Genomic DNA, 20014 nt, shown 5'->3' on the forward strand with positions numbered 1-20014 from the left:
AGTTAATTCTCTCGATTTCAGACTTCTTCTTCTTGGGTGTTTTATGGGGCTAGTTAGGCTGTGTTGGGGCTGGACAACATTCTTCTTCTTCTTCGTGGGTGTTTTATGGGGCTATTTAGGCTGTGGACCCACGGCCTCTAGAGCCCCGTCAGTGGTAGTTGTTATCAGGAGTTCAAGTCATTCACCGAGTGTCTCTTCAAGGCGAAACTTGTAAACAAGAAGGGGTCATGGATGTAATTCACGTGTTTTTTATTTTTATTATCGAAAATCGAGTATAAGGATGTTTTTATTGTAGTTTTGTGAGTAATTTTAGTCTTTGTCTCGATTATTAACTTGAATGTGCTGGTAACGTCATTACTTATACTTGCAGTCCCTGTGTGCGCCGAAAGTCAAAACACAGGAGCATGGCGGCGGCCCAGAGGGACCTGACGCTGCAATGGAACGTTATCCGCAACTCCTTCTGCCTCGACGGGAACTTCTCGGAGGTGTGTGTGTGTGTGTGTGTGTGTCCCCACGAGCTGGTCTGGCCACCCCAGCAAGTCGCCTCAGCGCGGCTCATTGCAGTAAGTCTGTGGGCACGGCGGGCCTTACCAGCCCGTGGCCTTGCCCAAGGGGAGGGCAGCAGCTCCTCAGCAGAGGAGAAATTTCGGCCTGAGCGGGGCTCGAACCTCCACTTGCCAGGCCGGAGCCTGTCAGGGCAAAGCCTTAATCCACTGAGCCATCAGAGTAGTGTCATGCACTTGTGCAGGTGGCCTGCGCATTACTTATCGAGAAAGAGATCGAGAGCAGTGTGTAATTCACCACGGCCTCGTCACAAGCTGGGCTCGTCGTCACCAGCAATACCCTCCCGACACGAGCAGCTCGTGATGATGTGTCTTTGGGTGCTGCCGGGACCCCACACACTACACACCCTCAGCGGGGACAGTAGCCATGAACACCAGGGAGTGTGAGGTAACAGCACACATCACCCTCGTGCTGTCATTCTGTAGTCTAAGTGTAGTGCGGCGACTATGCCTGATGAACGAGCCTCCCATAACCCACTTGGCCAGGGGGGCACCTCTTTGGCCGACTCAGTAAGGAGTGGCTCTCCCGTCATGCTGGTCGCGGGTTCAATCCCGGGCAGCCGGCGAATACCCTGATCTTGATTAATTTCTCGTGTGTTTCGATACACGCAGAGGACGTGCTGAAAATAGAAGAAAAAGAGAAAATAAACTCCCGGGGCATGACCGAAGTACAGAGGCCGAGGAGGATTTATTCACTCATTCATTTTTTATCATCACCAGGAAGGAGGAACCGGCGAGGACCTTGACCTGGTGCTGCGCTTGGTCAACCAGCACAGCGCCGGCCAGACCGTGCTGGACCTGGCCCTGGACGCCATCTGGGGCATCCTCAGGTACACACACACACACACACATTATCTTTCCTATCATCCATATAGTAACATTCCACACACATTCTTCCATATAAACTGTTACTCTTATGTCTGTTTTCTTCGTCAAACACTCATCGTTCTCTCTCAGGTATTCCATCATCTTTACATACCACACTCACTTCATTTTCTTTTTATATTCATAAGTATCTCCTTTAAACACTTCATTTTATACTTACATGCCCTCATTTTTATCTCATTTGTGGCTTTATGGAATATTTCTTGTGAGTCGAAAGCATCCTAGAATACTGGTCTGAGGGCCGCACACATATTTGACAAGGCTTTCGTAAGAGTTGTGGGCATTTCCAGGGGTAGTTTATTGACCCCAGTGGTAGTTTGACCCTTCTTCTGTGGCATGAACTTACAAAAACACTCATTAGAACCCGACTGATCTCATTTTTGGCCTTTGGAAATACAGTCGTCCCTCAAATAGTACGGTTTCCAATAGTTCAGTTTCAGTTTTATACGGATTGTCACAGATCTTTTAGGATTTTAAAATTTCCTGCTCGTCAGGAAATTAAAAAATCTTAAAAAATCTTCTTAGAAAATCCACATAAAACCAAAACCGAACTATTGGAAACAGTACTATTTGAGGGATGACTGTAGTTGATGTGAGAGTCAGAACTGTCTAAGAATACCAACCTCATTCTCACCCTTCTTACCCTACACAGACGCTCCATTAGCCCGAGATTCTGGAGCCACTTCACAACCTACAACATCACAGCCAACAGCAACAAGGATGAGGAGGGCAGTGTGGAGGTCATGTCCCGGGTCTCCACAGCTGTCGGGGAACTCTACAGCAGTGCCACGGCCTTCCTGCCACAGATACACAGGTAATCATATCATTCAAGGGGGAAATATCAACCTGTCCGCTGCGATTGGCACGGATTTGGCCTTCACTGGTAGCCTCAGATTTTTTTATTTTTTATTTTTATTTTTTTCTCCATATCTTTCTTTTCCTTCCCCATATTCTTCTTCTTTTCATTATTATTTCATTATTGTATGGGGCATTTTTTCTTCTCTCTAGGTAGGTGGGTAAAGAATGGGACTCGCTCCTTATTCATTGGTTATTATTATTATTATTATCTCTCATCCAAGTATTTTCATTCATTTCGTTCTCTGTCTTAATCTCCCCATATGGTTCTTTTTTTTCTGTTAATTTATACAGTAATTTAACCCGTCCGCTGCGATTGGCACGGATTTTCCTTTCACTGGTAGCCTGGTAACATATAGTCCCAGGTCTTTCTCTGACTCTGTGGTGAATAGTAGAGTGTTTCCCATGTGGTATTGGTGTGCTGGATATCCCTTCACTGGTAGCCTGGTAACATATAGTCCCGGGTCTTTCTCTGCCTCTGTGGTGGATAGTGGAGTGTTTCCCATGTGGTATTGGTGTGCTGGATATCCCTTCACTGGTAGCCTGGTAACATATAGTCCCGGGTCTTTCTCTGCCTCTGTGGTGGATAGTGTATCTTAGTATGTACACTCTCTCATCCACCCACATCTTCCCCCTTCCCTCCCATAGGTGTGAGATGCTGTGTGAGAGGACAGGTGCCAGGTATGAGGAGTATATGCCGGGGGGCCTCTTGGAGCACTTCAAGCTGCACCTGCGAGCCACACTGCATAGCCAAATGCCCGCCTCCTTCACGCTCCTCTTCCAGAAATTCTACGCAGCTGCCTTCAAGGTCTTCTACCACACGGAGGTTGGGGGTCAGGGTGAGTTGTGTGTGGGTGTGTTTTACGTTTTGGAGAAGCACGTAGTGGGATTTTTTGTTGCTTTTTTTTTTCTTTTTTTTTTTTAGTTGCCCTTGAGCTGTCTCCCTTGCTGTTAAAAGAAAAAAAAAAGGAAAAAAATAGCCTTAAATGATAAGAAAAATAACAAAATCCCTGTAACCTCCCTCCCCTTTCATTGTAACTCCTGACATTGTTTCGGCAGGCGAGGAGTCGGAGGAGGCGACTGAGGAGCCCATCCAATGTGGTGGGTGTGAGGCGCCCTCCGACGCATGCCACTGCCAGGCCATCACCAACACATTCACGCAGGTCAACAGGTGCGTCCAGGCAAGAGGGGGTCAGTAATACTAATACAGGTGTTAGGGATTGAAACTTGTGTAGGTTAACTCGTCCGCTGCAATTGGCACGGATTTGGCCTTCACTGGTAGCCTGGTGACATATACTCCCAGGTCGTTCTCTGTCTCTGGTGGATAGTGAAGTGTTTCCCATGTGATATTGGTGTGCTGGATATCCCTTTACTGGTAGCCAGGTAACATACAGTCCCAGGTCTTTCTCTGCCTCTGTGGTGGATAGTGAAGTGTTTCCCATGTGGTATTGGTGTGGTGGATATCCCCTGATAGTGTGGATAGTGGAGTGTTTCCCATGTGGTATTGGTGTGCTGGATATCCCTTCATGGTAGTGATAACATACACTTTCCCATGTGGTATTGGTGTGCTGGATATCCCTGATAGTGGTGGATAGTGGAGTGTTTCCCATGTGGTATTGGTGTGCTGGATATCCCTGATAGTGGTGGATAGTGTAGTGTTTCCCATGTGGTATTGGTGTGCTGGATATCCCCTCCCAAGGTTCAGGACTTAACATTTTTCTTTATTGAATTGTTGCAGCCATTTTTTGCTCCTTTCCTGTAGCTTGGTGATATCTTCTTTTAGGAAATCCACAGTCAGGGGTAGTTTCCATAGTAGTTTCTTGGGTGTCTTGTCAGGGTATAGATATGGTGTCCTCTTGTTCATGTTTAAAGGTTAGGTTAGGTTTGTGTGGCGAGTAGACATTTGTCAAGGTGTGGAGACAAGAAGGAAACTGAGAGAAGAATGGTGAAGCTGGCAAAAGTGTTCCTCGTGCAGTGCTGGGAAAAGAGGGCACAAATGCATGATTAAGTGAAAATAAGTGACTATTGCAGTTAGGAAAGTCATATAGTACTGGAAAGGAAAGAGGAATGAGAGGAGGAGGACCTAAGAAGCGATACAAAGCGTTACATGTCGAAAGAAGAAGAAGGAGGTGTGAGCTGCTTTTGTCACCCTATAAAACCAAGTCAATATATAAAGCCATCAAGAGTTTGTGTTCCCCCTTCAGACAGTTGTTGGAGCTGGACCTGCTGGAGAGGCTGGCGGGGGACATGATCGCCTCGCAGCTGCTCAACACCATCACCTCCCACGTCGCCACCACCTGCCGGGACTCCTACGACCAGTCACGCATCACACAGCTCGAGAAGGTGTGTGTGTTTTGTTGGGTCATATAATGCTACACTTTGTTCTTTAATGCACTTCACTTTTCATTTGCAAAACATACATACATACATTCATACTGATACAGGTGATGCTTAAAGATTGTTGGTACATACATAATAGTTGCCAATAGTTCTATACATGGAAAAAAATTGTATAATAATTAAGTACTGATAATATTGTGTAAAAATATTAACTTTAGCATCATCATCATTTCATCAACGCCTGCTTCTAGGAGCTCCCACCAGGGGATGGCCATGGCAGAAGAGTCTCCAACTTTCTCTATCCAGACACTCCCTCCTTGCCTGCTCAGTTTCTCAAAGATCTTTCCCACCTCTCCCTAACGTACTCTTGCACCCTATCCCTCCGTTTCACTGGAGGTCGTCCTCTAGCATTCCCTCCCTCTATCTCACTCACATACACCCTTCTGGTCATCTTACTCTCCTCCATTCACTCCATGTGGCCAAACCACTTTAAAGTCTGTCACTTACATTCCCAACACCAGCTGTCTTCTTTGTAGTGGGTGGAGAATGTGGTGGTAGGGTGGCTGGAGGTGGTGTACTGCGGTGGTCGGGGAAAGCTGTCATCCGCTGAGGCTCCCGTCCAGACCATGGTAGCCGAGAACTTACACCAGACCTACATGACGGCCCTCTACCACACCTATACCACCACCAGGATAGACCAGCTCTTCAATATTGTTATCGGTAAGCAGGAGAGAGAGAGGGAGGAAGGATGAGGATGATGAGGGTTTAATAATGGAGAAATGGTAGTGTGTATGTGTGTGTGTGTGGATAGATTGATAATGTTCATGTAAAGTTGTATAATGCATAGATGGATGAAATAATGATAGATGGAATAGAGATAGTGTGTAAGTGTGCAGGGAGAGAGAGGAAAGGGATGGAAAGTGAAGGGTTAGGAAGAGGGAATGAGTTTGTCAGGGATGAGAGATACTGTTAGGCTAGGTTAGGTTTGTGTCTTTAATGAGAGAGAGAGAGAGAAATGAAAGGTAAATTGTTGGAAATGGGGAATGTGTGTGTGAAGGAGAGAAAGAGAGAGGTATGGGAATGTAAGCACTAAGCATAAGCGTAAGAGAGAGAGATTGGACTGGCTGTTTGGAATGGAGACCTGTAAGTGTGTGTGTCCCTGGTATATGTGAAAGGGGCAGGAAGGTTCATCCCCCCTTCTCCTCTTCCGCAGAGTACCCAGAGTCACAGCCAGCCCTTGAGGACATCCGTGAGTGCCTGGATCGCACGCACCTCAGAGACCGCCTTGTGGAATCCCTGCGCTCTGCTTTCCAGGTCTGTTCCTTTTTGTCGCTATTTAATCTCCACTTTTTATTTATTTATTTTATTTTATTTATTTATTTTATTTTATATATTTATTTATTTTATTATTTTTTTTTTACATCAGAGGACACGGCTCAAGGGTAATACAAAAAAAGCCTGCTACTCGCTGCTCCATAATAAAATCTACTCTTAAATTTGCACTCTTTCCCTCCTTCACCTCAGTTTTCAATATTTTTTCTTTCTCACTTTTTGCCCACGAAGCCTCACTTTCCCCACTAACTCCTCCACACAGACCCGCCTCCTCCACCCTGGCGTCAACACAACAGATGTCCTCCACGCCTACATATCTGCCATCAAGGCCCTCAGAGTGCTGGATCCCAAGGGTGTGCTGCTGGAGCTTGTGTCTGAGCCAGTGAGGTGAGGAACATAGCCAGGCAGCGAGCTTTTATTTTAGGTATTTTTCTATCTTCAAACACATGATAGCCAGCACCTTATGGTATTAATCAACAAAGACTGACCTCACTTTGTTGTATAGAAAGTCTCATTAGTAAGGAAGCATATATGAATTTTCTGAATCAAGACCTATAGTGACTGTTTGGGGTTTTGTTAGGTTAAGTTTAGGGTATCTTTTAAACACATGATAGCCAGCACCTTATGGGATTTTCAACAAAGACTGACCTCACTTTGTTTTATAGAAAGTCTCATTAGTAAGGAAGCATATATGAATTTTCTGAATCAAGACCTATAGTGACTGTTTGGGGTTTTGTTAGGTTAAGTTTAGGGTATCTTTTAAACACATGATAGCCAGCACCTTATGGGATTTTCAACAAAAAATGATCTCGCTTTGTTGTATAGAAAGTCTCATTAGTAACGAAGCATATATGAATTTTCTGAATCAAGACCTATAGTGACTGTTTGGGGTTTTGTTAGGTTAAGTTTAGGGTATCTTCAAACACATGATAGCCAGCACCTTATGGGATTTTCAATAAAAAATGATCTCGCTTTGTTGTATAGAAAGTCTCATTAGTAACAAAGCATATATGAATTTTCTGAATCAAGACCTATAGTGACTGTTTGGGGTTTTGTTAGGTTAAGTTTAGGGTATCTTTTAAACACATGATAGCCAGCACCTTATGGGATTTTCAACAAAAAATGATCTCGCTTTGTTGTATAGAAAGTCTCTTTAGTAACGAAGCATATATGAATTTTCTGAGTCAAGACCTATAGTGACTGAGGTTTTGTTAGGTTAGGTTTGGTTAAGTTTAGGGTATCTTCAAACACATGATAGCCAGCACCTCATGGTATAAATCAACAAAGAATGACCTCACTTTGTTGTATAGAAAGTCTCATTAGTAAGGAACCATATATGAATTTTCTGAGTCAAGACCTATAGTAACCGTTTGGGGTTTTGTTAGGTTATGTTAGGTTAGGGTTTAGAGTGCTCTTCATCATTGCCGACTATGGAGTGGCCCTTGACTCAGCACTCCTCCGTAACAGTGAGAGTCTGAACCTTATGAAAACAAGGACCTCTGAACCTAACCTGCATTCACCCACTCAACACCCCCTCCCATCCAACAGGCAGTACTTGAGGGGCCGCGAGGACACCGTGCGCTACATCGTGACAAGCCTGACGGACGAGTTCTGCTCCGAGCTGTCTGAGGAGCTCCTGGTGGCTACTCCGCTGGTGCTGGACGACTCCCACAGCGATGAGGACAGCATGGAGCATTGGGACACCTGGACGCCTGACCCTGTCCACGCACACACACGTAAGAACTTGGGGATAGGCAAAGAGAGAGAGAGGAAGAAGGGGAGAGGGAGGGAGAGAGAGACATCAGTGTAACTCGTTTTAACATCACCAGTGCTATGAAGGAAAGTGGATAGGAGTAGCCAAAAATGAGAGGCTTGATTATGTCCCCTTACACACCAGCAAACCACCACCTCCACAGTGAAGTCCAGAGGCAGAGAGAGAGAGAGAGGGAGAGGGTGAGAAGGGGAGAGAGAGAGAGAGAGAGAGACATCACCAGTGCCATAAAAGAAAGTGCAAAAAAATAAACAAAAATAAGACTTGTTAATGTACCCTCACACACCAACAAATTACATCCACAGTGAAATCCAGGGGCAGAGAGAGAGAGGGAGAGGGGGAGAAGAGTAGGGAGAGAGACAGACATCACCATTGCTAGAAAGTGAAGAGTAGCCAAAAGAGACTTGCTTATGTGGCCCTAACACACCAACCTCCTCCACAGTGAAATCCAAGTCGCAGCGCACGGCCGACATCATCTCCATGCTTGTCAACATCTACGGCAGCAAGGACGTCTTCATCACTGAGTACCGCACCATCCTGGCCGACCGCATCCTCTCACAGTTCAGCTACGACACGGAGAGGGAGATACGCTACCTGGAGCATCTCAAAGTGAGGTGCGTGAGGGTGTCTGGTGATCTGTGAGGTTGTGTGTCGCCTTGTGTACCCGTGAGGGGCATGCCAGATGGTCGCACTCAGGCTCTCATATTTGCCGATCTCCAACCCTCAAACTGTCTCCTTCACCCCTTTAACTGGTTTATATAAATCATCATTAAAATGGTTAATTATTGGTGTTTCTTGGCAATAGTTATGGGTCAGAAACCGTACTATTTGAGGGACGACTGTAATAATAAAAGTTGTATTTCGCCCAGCGGCATATATAATAAAACAGGACAAGTAAACAAACTAGATCAGCCGAGATACTTATACGCTTATATAATTGACAGCTTATAATTGTGCCTTGTGTCTTGGCCGCCTGGGTTCTAATCATGCTCAGGTTATTAAAGAAAAAAAAATATTCCTGATTTATTTGTTTATTTATGTATTTTTTCACCTGTTAGAAGCAAAGATAAATAGCAATAGGAAAGATAAGCCCTTAAAAGCTAGTGCTCTCTAATAGGAAAAGTGTTAGAGAGGTTCAAAAAGATTATTAGAAAGCAATTTGAGTTGATTGATTTCTGGGTTGTTTTCTTTTGGTCTGAGGTGTGAATGAGGACTCTGAAGGCCTTAAGCTGTGAGATAATGCTTGGTTTGATGCTGAAGTCCCTGCCTTGTATCTTGGCCGCCTGGGTTCCAATCATGCTCAGGTTATTAATGAAAAAAAAATATTCCAGATTTATTTGTTTATTTATGTATTTTTTTCACCTGTTAAAAGCAAAGATAAATAGCAATAGGGAAGATAAGCCCTTAAAAACTACTACTCTCTAATAGGAAAAATGTTAGAAAGGTTTCAAAAAGATTATTAGTGATTTAAGTTGATTAATTTCTCGTGCTTCAAGGGATAAAAATCTTCAGTGACTGACTCCCACAGGTTCGGGGAGACACTCGCTCTACTCCACAAGTGCGAGGTGATGGTGAAGGACGTGGCGGACTCCAAACGCATCAACCAGTCCATCAACTCCGACGAGAACCCGCGACGAGAGAAGCAGAAGTTCCCGGTGTCATGCATGATCCTGTCCGCTCAATTCTGGCCGTCATTCAAGGAGGAAAGACTTCAGCTCCCGGACGAGGTGCTGAAGGAGCTTGAGACCTACACCGAGGCTTTCCAGGAGCTTAAAGGGAACAGGACGCTTAGCTGGAAACATCATCTTGGTCAGGTTAGTTTGCCGTGACTTGGAAAGGTTTGTTTGTCTTGAGATCGAAGGATATTTTCAGTACTTTCCATCCATATCTTTTCTTCACCCATCTTTCACTTCCTTCCATGTAAACCTTCTCTCCTCCCTCCATACACCCATTAGTTCCCTCCACCCACCCTTAACTCCCCTTCACTCCTTCCTAAACCCATACACCCTACAGTTCCTTTCACCCATACGCTCCTCACTTCCCTTCATGCATACTTTCTTTCCTTCCAGTCACATATCCCTCATTTTTCCTCACTCATGCTTCCACTTTCCCTTCCCTCCACCTATACCTTCTCCACCCACAGGTTCAGTTGGAGGTGGAGCTCAAGCATCGCACTCTCTCAGTCTCCGTCACCCCCACGCAGGCCACCATCATCTTCCACTTCCAGGACCGCAAGCGCTGGACCATCGATGAGCTGAGCACCGCCACGCAGGTCCCCAAGACGGTGCTGCGCCGCAAGATTACCTTCTGGCAGACACAGGTGAGGAGGGGAGGGAGGGAGGGAAGGGGACAGGGCAGAGGATAGATTTGGGAAGGAAGGAGAAGGGTCAGGGTTAAGCTTTTGTTAGGGCGAGAAAAAATACATCACGCCAGATTTTAAACCGATATTTGACAAGGCTTTCATGGGAGTTTGGGGCATTTCCAGGGGTAGTTTGATGGCCCTGGTGGTAGTGTGACCCTTCTTCTGTACCATGAACCTAATAAAAATATTTGACAAGGCAAGGAGAAGGGGCAGGGCTTATCTTTTCTTAGGGTGAGAAAAAATACATCACACCACATTTTAAACCGATATTTGACAAGGCTTTCATGGGAGTTTGGGGCATTTCCAGGGGTAGTTTGATGGCCCTGGTGGTAGTGTGACCCTTCTTCTGTACCATGAACCTAATAAACACATTTGACAAGGCAAGGAGAAGGGGCAGGGCTTAGCTTTTCTTAGAGCGAGAAAAAATACATCACACCACATTTTAAACTGATATTTGACAAGGCTTTCATGGGAGTTTGGGGCATTTCCAGGGGTAGTTTGATGGCCCTGGTGGTAGTGTGACCCTTCTTCTGTACCATGAACCTAATAAACATATTTGACAAGGCAAGGAGAAGGGGCAGGGCTTAGCTTTTCTTAGGGTGAGAAAAAATACATCATATCAGATTTTAACATTTTTTGCCTCTGAAACTACTGTACTGCATTGAAATTTGATGTTTTTGTTGATCATCAGTGTAATTTTTGTGTTGCCGTCCCCAGGGAGTGTTGCAGGAGGTGGAGTCTGACGTCTTTGTGTTGGTGGAAGGGGAAGGCGATGGGGAGGAGGGTCTGGTGGCGCCGGTGGGGGTGGCGTCCCCTGACATCGCACCGCCAGCCATTGAGGAGGATGAGGCAGAGAGCGTCATGGCCTCGGCTCAGGACCAGAGGGAGGAGGAGCTGCAGGTGGGTGTGTCGGGTATTGAGTCAGTGTTTTCTCGTCTGATGGGGAATGTTTTGATGGTCTCCATTTCTTGCGTTTCCCTCAGGTCGTGAATTTGTGGGTTCTGATATTTTATTTTATTTTATTTTATTTATTTATTTATTTATTTTTCAATAAAGGAGACAGCTCAAGGGCACAAAAAAGGAAACTATAATAAAAAGAGCCCGCTACTCGCTGCTCCTAAAAAGAATCCAAAGAGGTGGCCGAAAGAGGGGTCAATTTCAGGAGGAGAGGTGTCCTGATACCCTCCTCTTGAAAGATAGATTTGATTCCCTTTCTTAGTGTTTACCTACTTACATTTTTTTATACTGTGTTTTCCTGTTGGTTATCCTGAATGTGTGGCTTTAATACCATTGTAAATTTAGTTCACTTATCGGTATTTCTCAAGTCATGGACATTGCTGTTTTTCCATATATGCTTAAGTATGTTGTCAGTGTAAAAGTGTTGAATTATTTTGCAGTCTTCTGTGTCTAAATCCTTGCTACAGACATCACAGACCTTGCAGCTTATCCATACCTCCCTTCCTCCCTCTCTCCCGCAGGTGTTCTGGTCGTACATCGTGGGCATGCTCACCAACCTGGACTCCCTCCCGCTGGAGCGCATCCATGCCATGCTTAAGATGTTCGTGCAGGGCTCGGTGGAGTGCAGCCCCCAGGAGCTGAGGGACTTCCTGGACCGCAAAGTCCGCCAACACCACCTCATCTTCACTAACGGACTCTACAAGCTGCCCAAGAACTAAAGATGAGTCAGTTGTACCCTTGTGGTTAAAGAATTTCTGAGAATCTCCCAAGCTAAGAGCATGTGGCTCTGTCAGGGTTACAACAGCTGCCGTGAGCCGGGATCAAACTGTGATATTCACACTTAGTGGTTGATTGAGTAGTCCTTCAGGAGAGAGTAAGCTAACATGTTTGAAATTGGGAAAAATTTGTATCATGAAGGTCCTTGTCAGTTTGTCCACTTGAAGTAACTGTGATAACTGTTACTACGGATGATAATGGCAGGTAGTGAACCCTTGTGTGACAACGGTCTTATTGAGGGACATTGACAGGGATCATCATGCAAGTCTAGTGCCCGCTGTCTTGGGAACGCTGCACACCAGTAGAGTATTTGCACCACTAAGGGACAGTGAACGGCTGCATTGATGCATTCCATAAATATTATAATCAATGTCACACTCACCAAGAATTTGTGTGTTGGAAATATTTGTTTTGGTAAGTGTTGAGTAAGTTAGTCCTCTGAGCCATCTCTCCTTGATTACTGTGGAATGCAGATATGCAGCCAAAGGGGATTTGTATCTTATTTTTGTACAAATATATGTTAATCCTTTAGAATATACGGTTATTTGCTTTGTGATACTTGGGTCTTCATTTCACTCCTCTTCCCTATCCCTGTATATACCCTAACACCTCCTTCCCCTCCTCCTCCCACCACTGCCACAAAGGGAAGCAATGAAACAATCACCATCTCATCCTTCTATAGATCATAACCTCCTTCCCCTCCTCCCACCCACCACCAAAGGGAAGCAATGAAACGAGCACCTATCTCATCCTTCTATATATCATAACCTCCTTCCCCTCCTCCCACCCACCACCAAAGGGAAGCAATGAAACAAGCACCAGCTGAAAGAATAACGTCATGTTCACCGCACGTACATATGTAGCCTTTAAAACATGGAGGTACAATTACAAAACTATAAAAAACATCAATAGACGAATCTCACCAATGAGTAAGACTTTGGAGTCCTGAGTGACTAGAGGAGGGCTGATGCATCACAGGCCCGGCAGGTGGACTTTGTACATGTTGGTTGCTGTTTGGGGAATTCTTGCACGTCAGTTTCCGATGCATAGTGACGTGTGTTGGTCAGGGCAATGTTGGTGGTTAAGGGAGTTGGGGATAAAGCAATATAATGGATCAGACTTATTCTGTGTCTGCTTGTGTACGTGTGTTGGTCAGGGCAATGTTGGTGGTTAAGGGAGTTGGGGATAAAGCAATGTAATGGATCAGACTTATTCTGTGTCTACTTGTGTACGTGTGTTGGTCAGGGCAATGTTGGTGGTTAAGGGAGTTGGGGATAAAGCAATATAATGGAGCAGAATTCTGTGTCTGCTTGTGTGTGTGTATATGTGTGTGTGTGTATATGTGTGTGTGTGTGTGTGTGTGTGTGTGTAATACTTTAGTGTGTAACAGCAATTTTTTTCTTATTACAAATTTAAGTGTTTTGTCTGGTATAATAATAATAAAACAACAAGGAGCTGCCTATAGGTGAACACATTGTACTCACTAGTTACCAGTGTTCACCTTTACAAGCTACTGTCACGGAAACAAAAGAACAACTCATTACTTAACCTTAGAGACAGGCAACTGGTCTTAAACTAATGGCAAAGATTCAACAAGTGTCGTTCCTATACAAAAGTGTGGCGGCCGGACTGTACTATCGGTGGTCTGAACGTGTCTGACTAGCAAAGCAAAACACATTACACATTGGGAGCTGAGACTGTCGCTCTGCTTCAGGTGAACTCCCCAAAATATATGTTTAATGCTAACACATCCAACGTGTGTCATGGAGGTGTTTCTGCTTGCGTGGAAACTGAACGCAGAGAAGAGAATGAGAACGTAAGGCATTGATTTGCATGAACGGTACGGCAAGTCATATAACCAGTACTTTGAGAGCTCCACCAGTGCTTAATTCCACCTTGCTCCTCCTTATCTTTCAGCATCAGCCACACATGACATCCCTAAGCATAGCAACTGAGATTTCCACCAGTGCTTAATTCCACCTTGCTGCTCCTTATCCTTCAGCCTCAGCTACACACGACATCCCTAAGCATAGCGATTGAGATTTCCAACAGTGCTTAATTCCAGCTTGCTGCTCCTTATCCTTCAGCCTCAGCTACACACGACATCCCTAAGCATAGCGATTGAGATTTCCAACAGTGCTTAATTCCACCTTGCTCCTCCTTATCCTTCAGCCTCAGCTACACATGACATCCCTAAGCATAGCGATTGAGATTTCCAACAGTGCTTAATTCCACCTTGCTCCTCCTTATCCTTCAGCCTCAGCCACACATGACATCCCTAAGCATAGCGATTGAGATTTCCAACAGTGCTTAATTCCACCTTGCTCCTCCTTATCCTTCAGCCTCAGCTACACATGACTTCCCTTAACATAACCATTACTTTGAGATGACCAGTGCATGATTCCAACTTGCATTCCCTAATCTTGCTCCTTATCTTTCAGCCTCAGCTACACATGACTTTCCCTAAGCATAACTATTACTTTGAGATCACACCAGTGCATAACCTCACCTTGCTCCTCTTTATCTTTCAGCCTAAGCTACATATGATATCTTCAACCTTCCTCCTCTTTCACCATCACCTCAGCTTCACACTACACATAACAGGCAGCTCAGGAAACACTCATTCACTCCACTGCACCCACAACTCACAGTCACAGAGGCCCATATGTACTCCCATCATCCTTGCTTCATGACTGGTGGTGGTGCAGGTAGAAGATTCCCAACAAACTCCTTAGCTACTTAATTTTGTACAAGACTGTCCCTCGCCTTCCTGTCAAACTACATTCCCCTCTGACAAACCAGAGCCTCTCAATACTCTTATAGTGGTGAAGTTTTCCTCCCTGACTAAAACCCCACACAGTATTCCTCGTCTTCATATCACTCATTTTCAACATTCATTATAATCACAACCGTGGCTCAAAACTTCTCCCGTGCATGTGGGTTTAGTTTTTAGTTACAAGAATATTCCGGGAACAAATTTTCAGCCACAGTCTTCCGAGAGCAACACTACAACAATAGGCATATATGAATCGCTAAAGTTAACCGATGTTCCTTACAATAGAAGAGGTTGTACATTTGTTCCCGTGAGGCTGTGTCCCGGCGGTGGGCAGTGGCAGGACCCCTTCATCCCTGCTAGAAGGACCAAGGGATGGGTACTTAAACAATACAGCTTCATTTTGACGAGACATGTACAGCTGCAGACAGAAATATCAGTCCACCTTACTTTAAACTCATGACTCAGTTCCCCTCAACATGCAGCAAGTCACAAAGGGTAGGAGAGAGAGGAGGGCGAACAAGAGAAAGACAGGAGTGGGGAATGAACTAATGGAAGAGGGGAGTGGAGGATAAAGAAGGGCGAGACATGAGTGGAGGATGAACTATTGATAGAGGAGAATTTAAGGTGAACAAGGAAGGGAAAGGAAGTGGAGGATGAACCAACAAGAGGAGATAGGACAGTGAACAAGGGAGAGACATACAGGGGATGAACTACCAGGATAGGAGAGACAATTTTCAAGAGGTTATCAATACTAGATTCATCCATTCATGTTAAGAGTAAGGTAGATTCACATTCATATCCCCAACTGTACATCATGACGCAAGAAGCTAACCATTCACTTTGACAATCTACATGACACTACCACTGGGGTTCTGTTATGGGATGAGGGGTTCTGACACGTCCCAGCTGCTTAAGAGTCCCAGAGTAGGCGACACCCTGAGGCCACACCACCAGGGGGGCTCGGGACAGGCTGGGAGAGCTAACTATCTGATATGTTGATGTCCCTTGGTGTGGCTGGTAAGGGAGGGGGAGGAGTGGATTGCAGGGGGTGACCAGGGGAAGTAGTGAGAGGAGTGGATTGTTAAGATGAGGTGGATTGAGGGAAAGAAAAGTGGATTGCTAGGGAGAGGGAGGGAAGAGGAAGGAGTGGATTGCAGGAGTAACCAGGGGAAGTAGTGAGGAGTGGATTGTAAGATGAGGTGGATTGAGGGAAAAAGTGGATTGCTAGGGAGAGGGAGGAAAGGAAGGATTGAGGGGCAGAAAAAGGGTAGAGTAGATTGCAAGGGAAGGAGAGGAGTGAGTGAATGGAGGGAAAGAAGAGGGGAGGGATGGAGGGAAAGAAGAAAAGTGAGAGGAGATACTGATTGAGAATTGAGGGGATTGAAGGGGAAGAGGCAGTGTGAGTGGATGAAGGGGACTGGAAGGGAAGAAAAGGAAGGGGTTGAGTGGAGACATTGATTGAGAATTGAGGGGCAGAAAAGCAGAAAAGAACAAGAGCAGTGGATTAAAAATAACAGAAAAGAACAGAGCAGTGGATTGAAAATAACAGAAAAGAACAGAGCAGTGGATTAAAAATAACAGAAAAGAACAGAGCAGTGGATTAAAAATAACAGAAAAGAACAGAGCAGTGGATTAAAAATAACAGAAAAGAACAGAGCAGTGGATTAAAAATAACAGAAAAGAACAGAGCAGTGGATTAAAAATAACAGAAAAGAACAGAGCAGTGGATTAAAAATAACAGAAAAGAACAGAGCAGTGGATTAAAGATAACAGAAGGTGAAGGCGCAGATATCAGATGACAGGTTGAAGGGGAAGGCTGGAGGTAATTGGACACACATAAGACTGAGTACAAGAGGCGACAGACTACTAAGATTACTGATAATGAATGCAATCAGTGGATGGGTTGGGAGCAGTGAGTATCAAGGCGATGAGTGTGTGGAGGGTGCTGTCGGTGGGTCTGTTCTCACTAATTGGTCACTCATAACCTCATTACTATTACAGCTATAACAAGTAAGGGAGAGAGAGAGGGAGGGAGATGATTATTTACGATTATTTACACTATACATTGAAGGCAAGTTCCTTATGTACAATGCCTCCTCAGAATCATCTGTTGAGGCTGACACGTTGACCCAAAACTCAACACATAATTTAAGTAAACTTTCGTCTGGCCACAAGTGCTGCAGACGCCTCGCTCAGTTGTAGACTTTAACTCCTTAATCTGTTTCTCTCCAAGTTAGATTTTTCTGGCTTGGTGTGCCCGTCAGTAAGAGTTGGTGTTCCCTTACAGAGACAACCTTGCAAACTCTACAACTAAGATGAGGCTCTGCACACTAAACCTGATGGCAGACCACCTCGCCCAGACCACAAGTCTTTGGTGTGTTTGGAATGTGATTCTTGTCTACTCGTCATGTCTAGATTCATGAGTGGTCTGTCACTGAATCTTGGAGATGAATGTGGACGTAAGGATGCCAAGTGACTCCTTGGCAGGGAGCCGTTGAGCTCCTTGCAACAGGTGCCTCACTGGCTGTGTTGACTAGAAGATTGACTGGGTTGTTGGCAGTCGTTTGGTCCACATCACAGTGGTCGTCGCGTCCTACAGTTCGTCTGCGGAATCCGAGTCGTCGGCAAACTGTATGTCGTCAAGGTTGAGTATCTTGCTGCAGGTGTTGGCAGTGGGCGTGGAGTCCTCGTCGAAGGGAGCGGCGGGGGAGTCGTGCTCCTCTTCAGGCTGCAGCTCCACGCGGTCGTTGGCCTCCTCGGACATGAGGCTGGTCTGCATCGGAGGGTCACGGGGTGGCGAGGTGTTGATGGGGATGTTGAGGTGGGGCAGGGGCAGCACGGTGGGGCGGGGCGGGGCCTGCGGGGCTTCGGCGGGGCGGGGCGGGGCCTGCGGGGCTTCGGCGGGGCTGGGCAGCACCTCGGGTAAGCTGATCATCTCCAAGGGGATGGCGTCGCTGGTGGGCGTGAGGCCGTCGGGGCCGGTGAAGAATGGCGGCATCCACGCCAGCAGCAGCGGGTCCATTCCAAACAGCGAGCCGGGCACCGCCGAGGCGTTGTCCATGTCGTAGTCGTAGTAGTCGTACTCCATCTCGGTGTCGGTGCCGTTGACGGACGACACGTCAGACACGGAGGAGGCGGGCCGCACGGTGGCGGCGGAGGTGGAGCGGGACAGCACGGCGCGGCGGGCTCGCTCTAGGTTGAGCCGTTCCTTGGCCAGCTTGGGCGTGAGGCGCGGCTCGTCGCGGCGCACCAAAGACTTGCAGCGCTCGCGGTACTTCTCCTCGTCGTCCTCCCGCCGCGCCAGTGCCTCCTTCCCGCCCTCCGCCTCGTCCTCCCGCTGTATCTCCCTGATGGGCGATATGCAGCGTGTCTCCAGCTCGTCCACGGAGGCGAAGCGCCGCCGCTTGCGCCTGAAGGGTCCGCTGCCGCGCCGCAGCAGGCGGCTCATCTGGGAGGAGGAGCGGCGCAGCGTGGAGGGCGTGGCGTCGCGGCGCGTCAGGAAGGGCGAGTTGGGCAGCGAGTGGCGCGCCGTGCTGCACAGCGGCTCCGTGTCCTGCGGTGAGTGGGCGGCGGCCGCCCCGCGGCGCCGCAGCGGCAGCGACACAGGCAGGCAGGGCCGCAGCACCAGGGACTTGAGGGAGATGACCTCACTGAGGGTGAGGGTGGAGGCCACGGTGGTGCCGGCAGCGGTGGTGGTGGCCTTGGATGGCGAGTCCGGCGGCGTGGCGAAGGGCGAGTCTGGCACGAGGCGCGCCCGCTGGTAGAGGCGGTAGTGGCGCCAGTGTATGGCCGCCAGCACCACCACCGCCACCACCAGCAGCGCCACGAACACCACCGCCGCCACGTGCATGCCCTCCAGCAGCCCGTCGCCGCCGCCGCCAACCACCACCCGCGGCGACCCCTCCACCGCGCCCTCCACGTCGAGACCCACGCCGACCCCCGCTGACTCTGGGGGAAGACAAAGAGTTGGTGCACAGGAAACCTCCCCCCCCCCCCCTAACACACACACACAAACACACACACACAAACACACACACACACAAACACACACACACACACACACACACCACACACCTGCCGGGGACGCCTTGAGCAGGAAGCCCCAGGCGTTGGGGTTGGGGCTGGCCATGGAGGTGTTCACATCGGAGTGGAATTCCAGGAGCAGCACCGACCCCGTGGAGACCCTGGGTGGGGCGTGGGTGGGGCGGCGCGACTCGGGACGGGCGAGGGTGGGACGCGGGGGGGCGGTGGGCAGCAGGACCAGCAGGGGCGCCGCGGAGGTGTTCCCGTCCCGCAGCTTGAGCCACTGACCGCCGGGACGCAGAAACGCCCACTGCACCTCGGCCACCACGCGCTGACCCGGGGGCGCCTGCAACACACGGGTACGGTGACAACACCACACCACCACCACCACAACACAACACCACCACCACAACACATCAAGACCCAGTATCCCCCCCCTTTTTTTTTCCTACGCTCCTCCTCCTCCTCCTCCTCCCTTTCCCTCTTCCCTATAGTCCTCTTTTTGCTCTTCCTCCTCCCTCCACTCCCCTCTTCCTCCCTTTCATCACGTCTTCCTCCATTCCCTGACCTTCCTCCCCTTCCTCTTCCTCCTCCCTCCACTTCCTCTTCCTCCCTTTCATCACGTCTTCCTCCATTCCCTGACCTTCCTCCCCTTCCTCTTCCTCCTCCCTCCACTTCCCTCTTCCTCCCCCATTTCCTTACCTTCCTCCCCTTCCTCCCCCATTTCCTTACCTTCCTCACCTTCTCTTTCCTCCCTCCCTACACCCCCCCCTTCCCCCCTCCCCCCATACACCCCCCCAACCCCCCACCTGCAGTAGCCACACCGCTGTCCCGTAGCAATCAGCAGCCGAGGCGGTGATGGTCGCGGGGGAGCTGGAAAGGAGAGCCATGGTGCATCCACAGAGGCACGGGTCCCCGCTGCCCCCCGGGGTTGAGGAGGCCGGGGACGGGGGATTCTGGCTGGCCCCCACCGCACACCCGTCCCCCGGTGCCACACACGCCTCCTCCTCCAGTGATGAGCCCTGTGGAGAAGGGAGATACGAGGTGATGGGAGATGGTGGGGTTGAAGGAAAGGGAATGAGGAGAGTTCAGACAGGAATAGTGTGGAGGAAAGAAGGAAGAGGAGGATATCAAAATGAGAAGGGAGGAAGGAGAAGAGGATAAAGGAAGAGGAGGAGGGGAAAAGCAAGATGGGGAGACGGAAGGGAGGAAAGAAAAGAGATGGAAAAGAAGAGAGGAGAGAGAAAAAGGCGAAGAAAATGAGAAAGGAGGAAGAAACGAGAAGACAGAGATGGAAGGAAGACAAGAATATGGAAGAAAAGAAAACAAGCTGATGAAATAACAGAAGAAAGACTACTACTACTACTACTACT

At 47.8% G+C, this 20014-nt stretch overlaps 2 protein-coding genes across 9 annotated transcripts in view; one reads left to right on the top strand and one right to left on the bottom strand.

The window, feature by feature from the left end:
• The first annotated feature begins 374 nt into the window (after nucleotides 1–374).
• LOC126995215 (anaphase-promoting complex subunit 2-like) lies at nucleotides 375–12400 on the top strand. Its single transcript, XM_050854581.1, has 15 exons — nucleotides 375–485; nucleotides 1284–1393; nucleotides 2101–2262; nucleotides 2952–3142; nucleotides 3363–3474; nucleotides 4508–4646; nucleotides 5180–5363; nucleotides 5857–5957; nucleotides 6238–6362; nucleotides 7524–7711; nucleotides 8189–8360; nucleotides 9275–9560; nucleotides 9890–10066; nucleotides 10826–11008; nucleotides 11587–12400. The coding sequence occupies exons 1-15, from the start codon at nucleotides 405–407 to the stop codon at nucleotides 11782–11784; spliced, it is 2409 nt and encodes an 802-aa protein (XP_050710538.1). The 5' UTR covers nucleotides 375–404; the 3' UTR covers nucleotides 11785–12400.
• Nucleotides 12401–12407: 7 nt separating this feature from the next.
• LOC126995213 (uncharacterized) overlaps nucleotides 12408–20014 on the bottom strand; it is a 39465-nt gene continuing 31858 nt past the window's right edge. The window contains exons 5-9 of one of the 8 annotated variants that reach the window (XM_050854578.1): nucleotides 19451–19663; nucleotides 18693–18987; nucleotides 14163–18566; nucleotides 12611–13992; nucleotides 12408–12532 (exon numbers count right to left, since the gene is read on the bottom strand). In XM_050854578.1, coding sequence (XP_050710535.1) covers nucleotides 17212–18566; nucleotides 18693–18987; nucleotides 19451–19663 — 1863 coding nt within the window. In that variant the 3' untranslated portion in view covers nucleotides 12408–12532; nucleotides 12611–13992; nucleotides 14163–17211. Of the gene's footprint in view, nucleotides 12533–12610; nucleotides 18567–18692; nucleotides 18988–19450; nucleotides 19664–20014 lie in introns of those variants that run through there. The other 7 variants (XM_050854580.1, XM_050854579.1, XM_050854575.1 and 4 more) reach the window with 7 other exon arrangements.

This window comes from Eriocheir sinensis, chromosome 7, assembly GCF_024679095.1.
Source record: "Eriocheir sinensis breed Jianghai 21 chromosome 7, ASM2467909v1, whole genome shotgun sequence".
In the NCBI taxonomy this organism is placed as follows: domain Eukaryota; kingdom Metazoa; phylum Arthropoda; class Malacostraca; order Decapoda; family Varunidae; genus Eriocheir; species Eriocheir sinensis.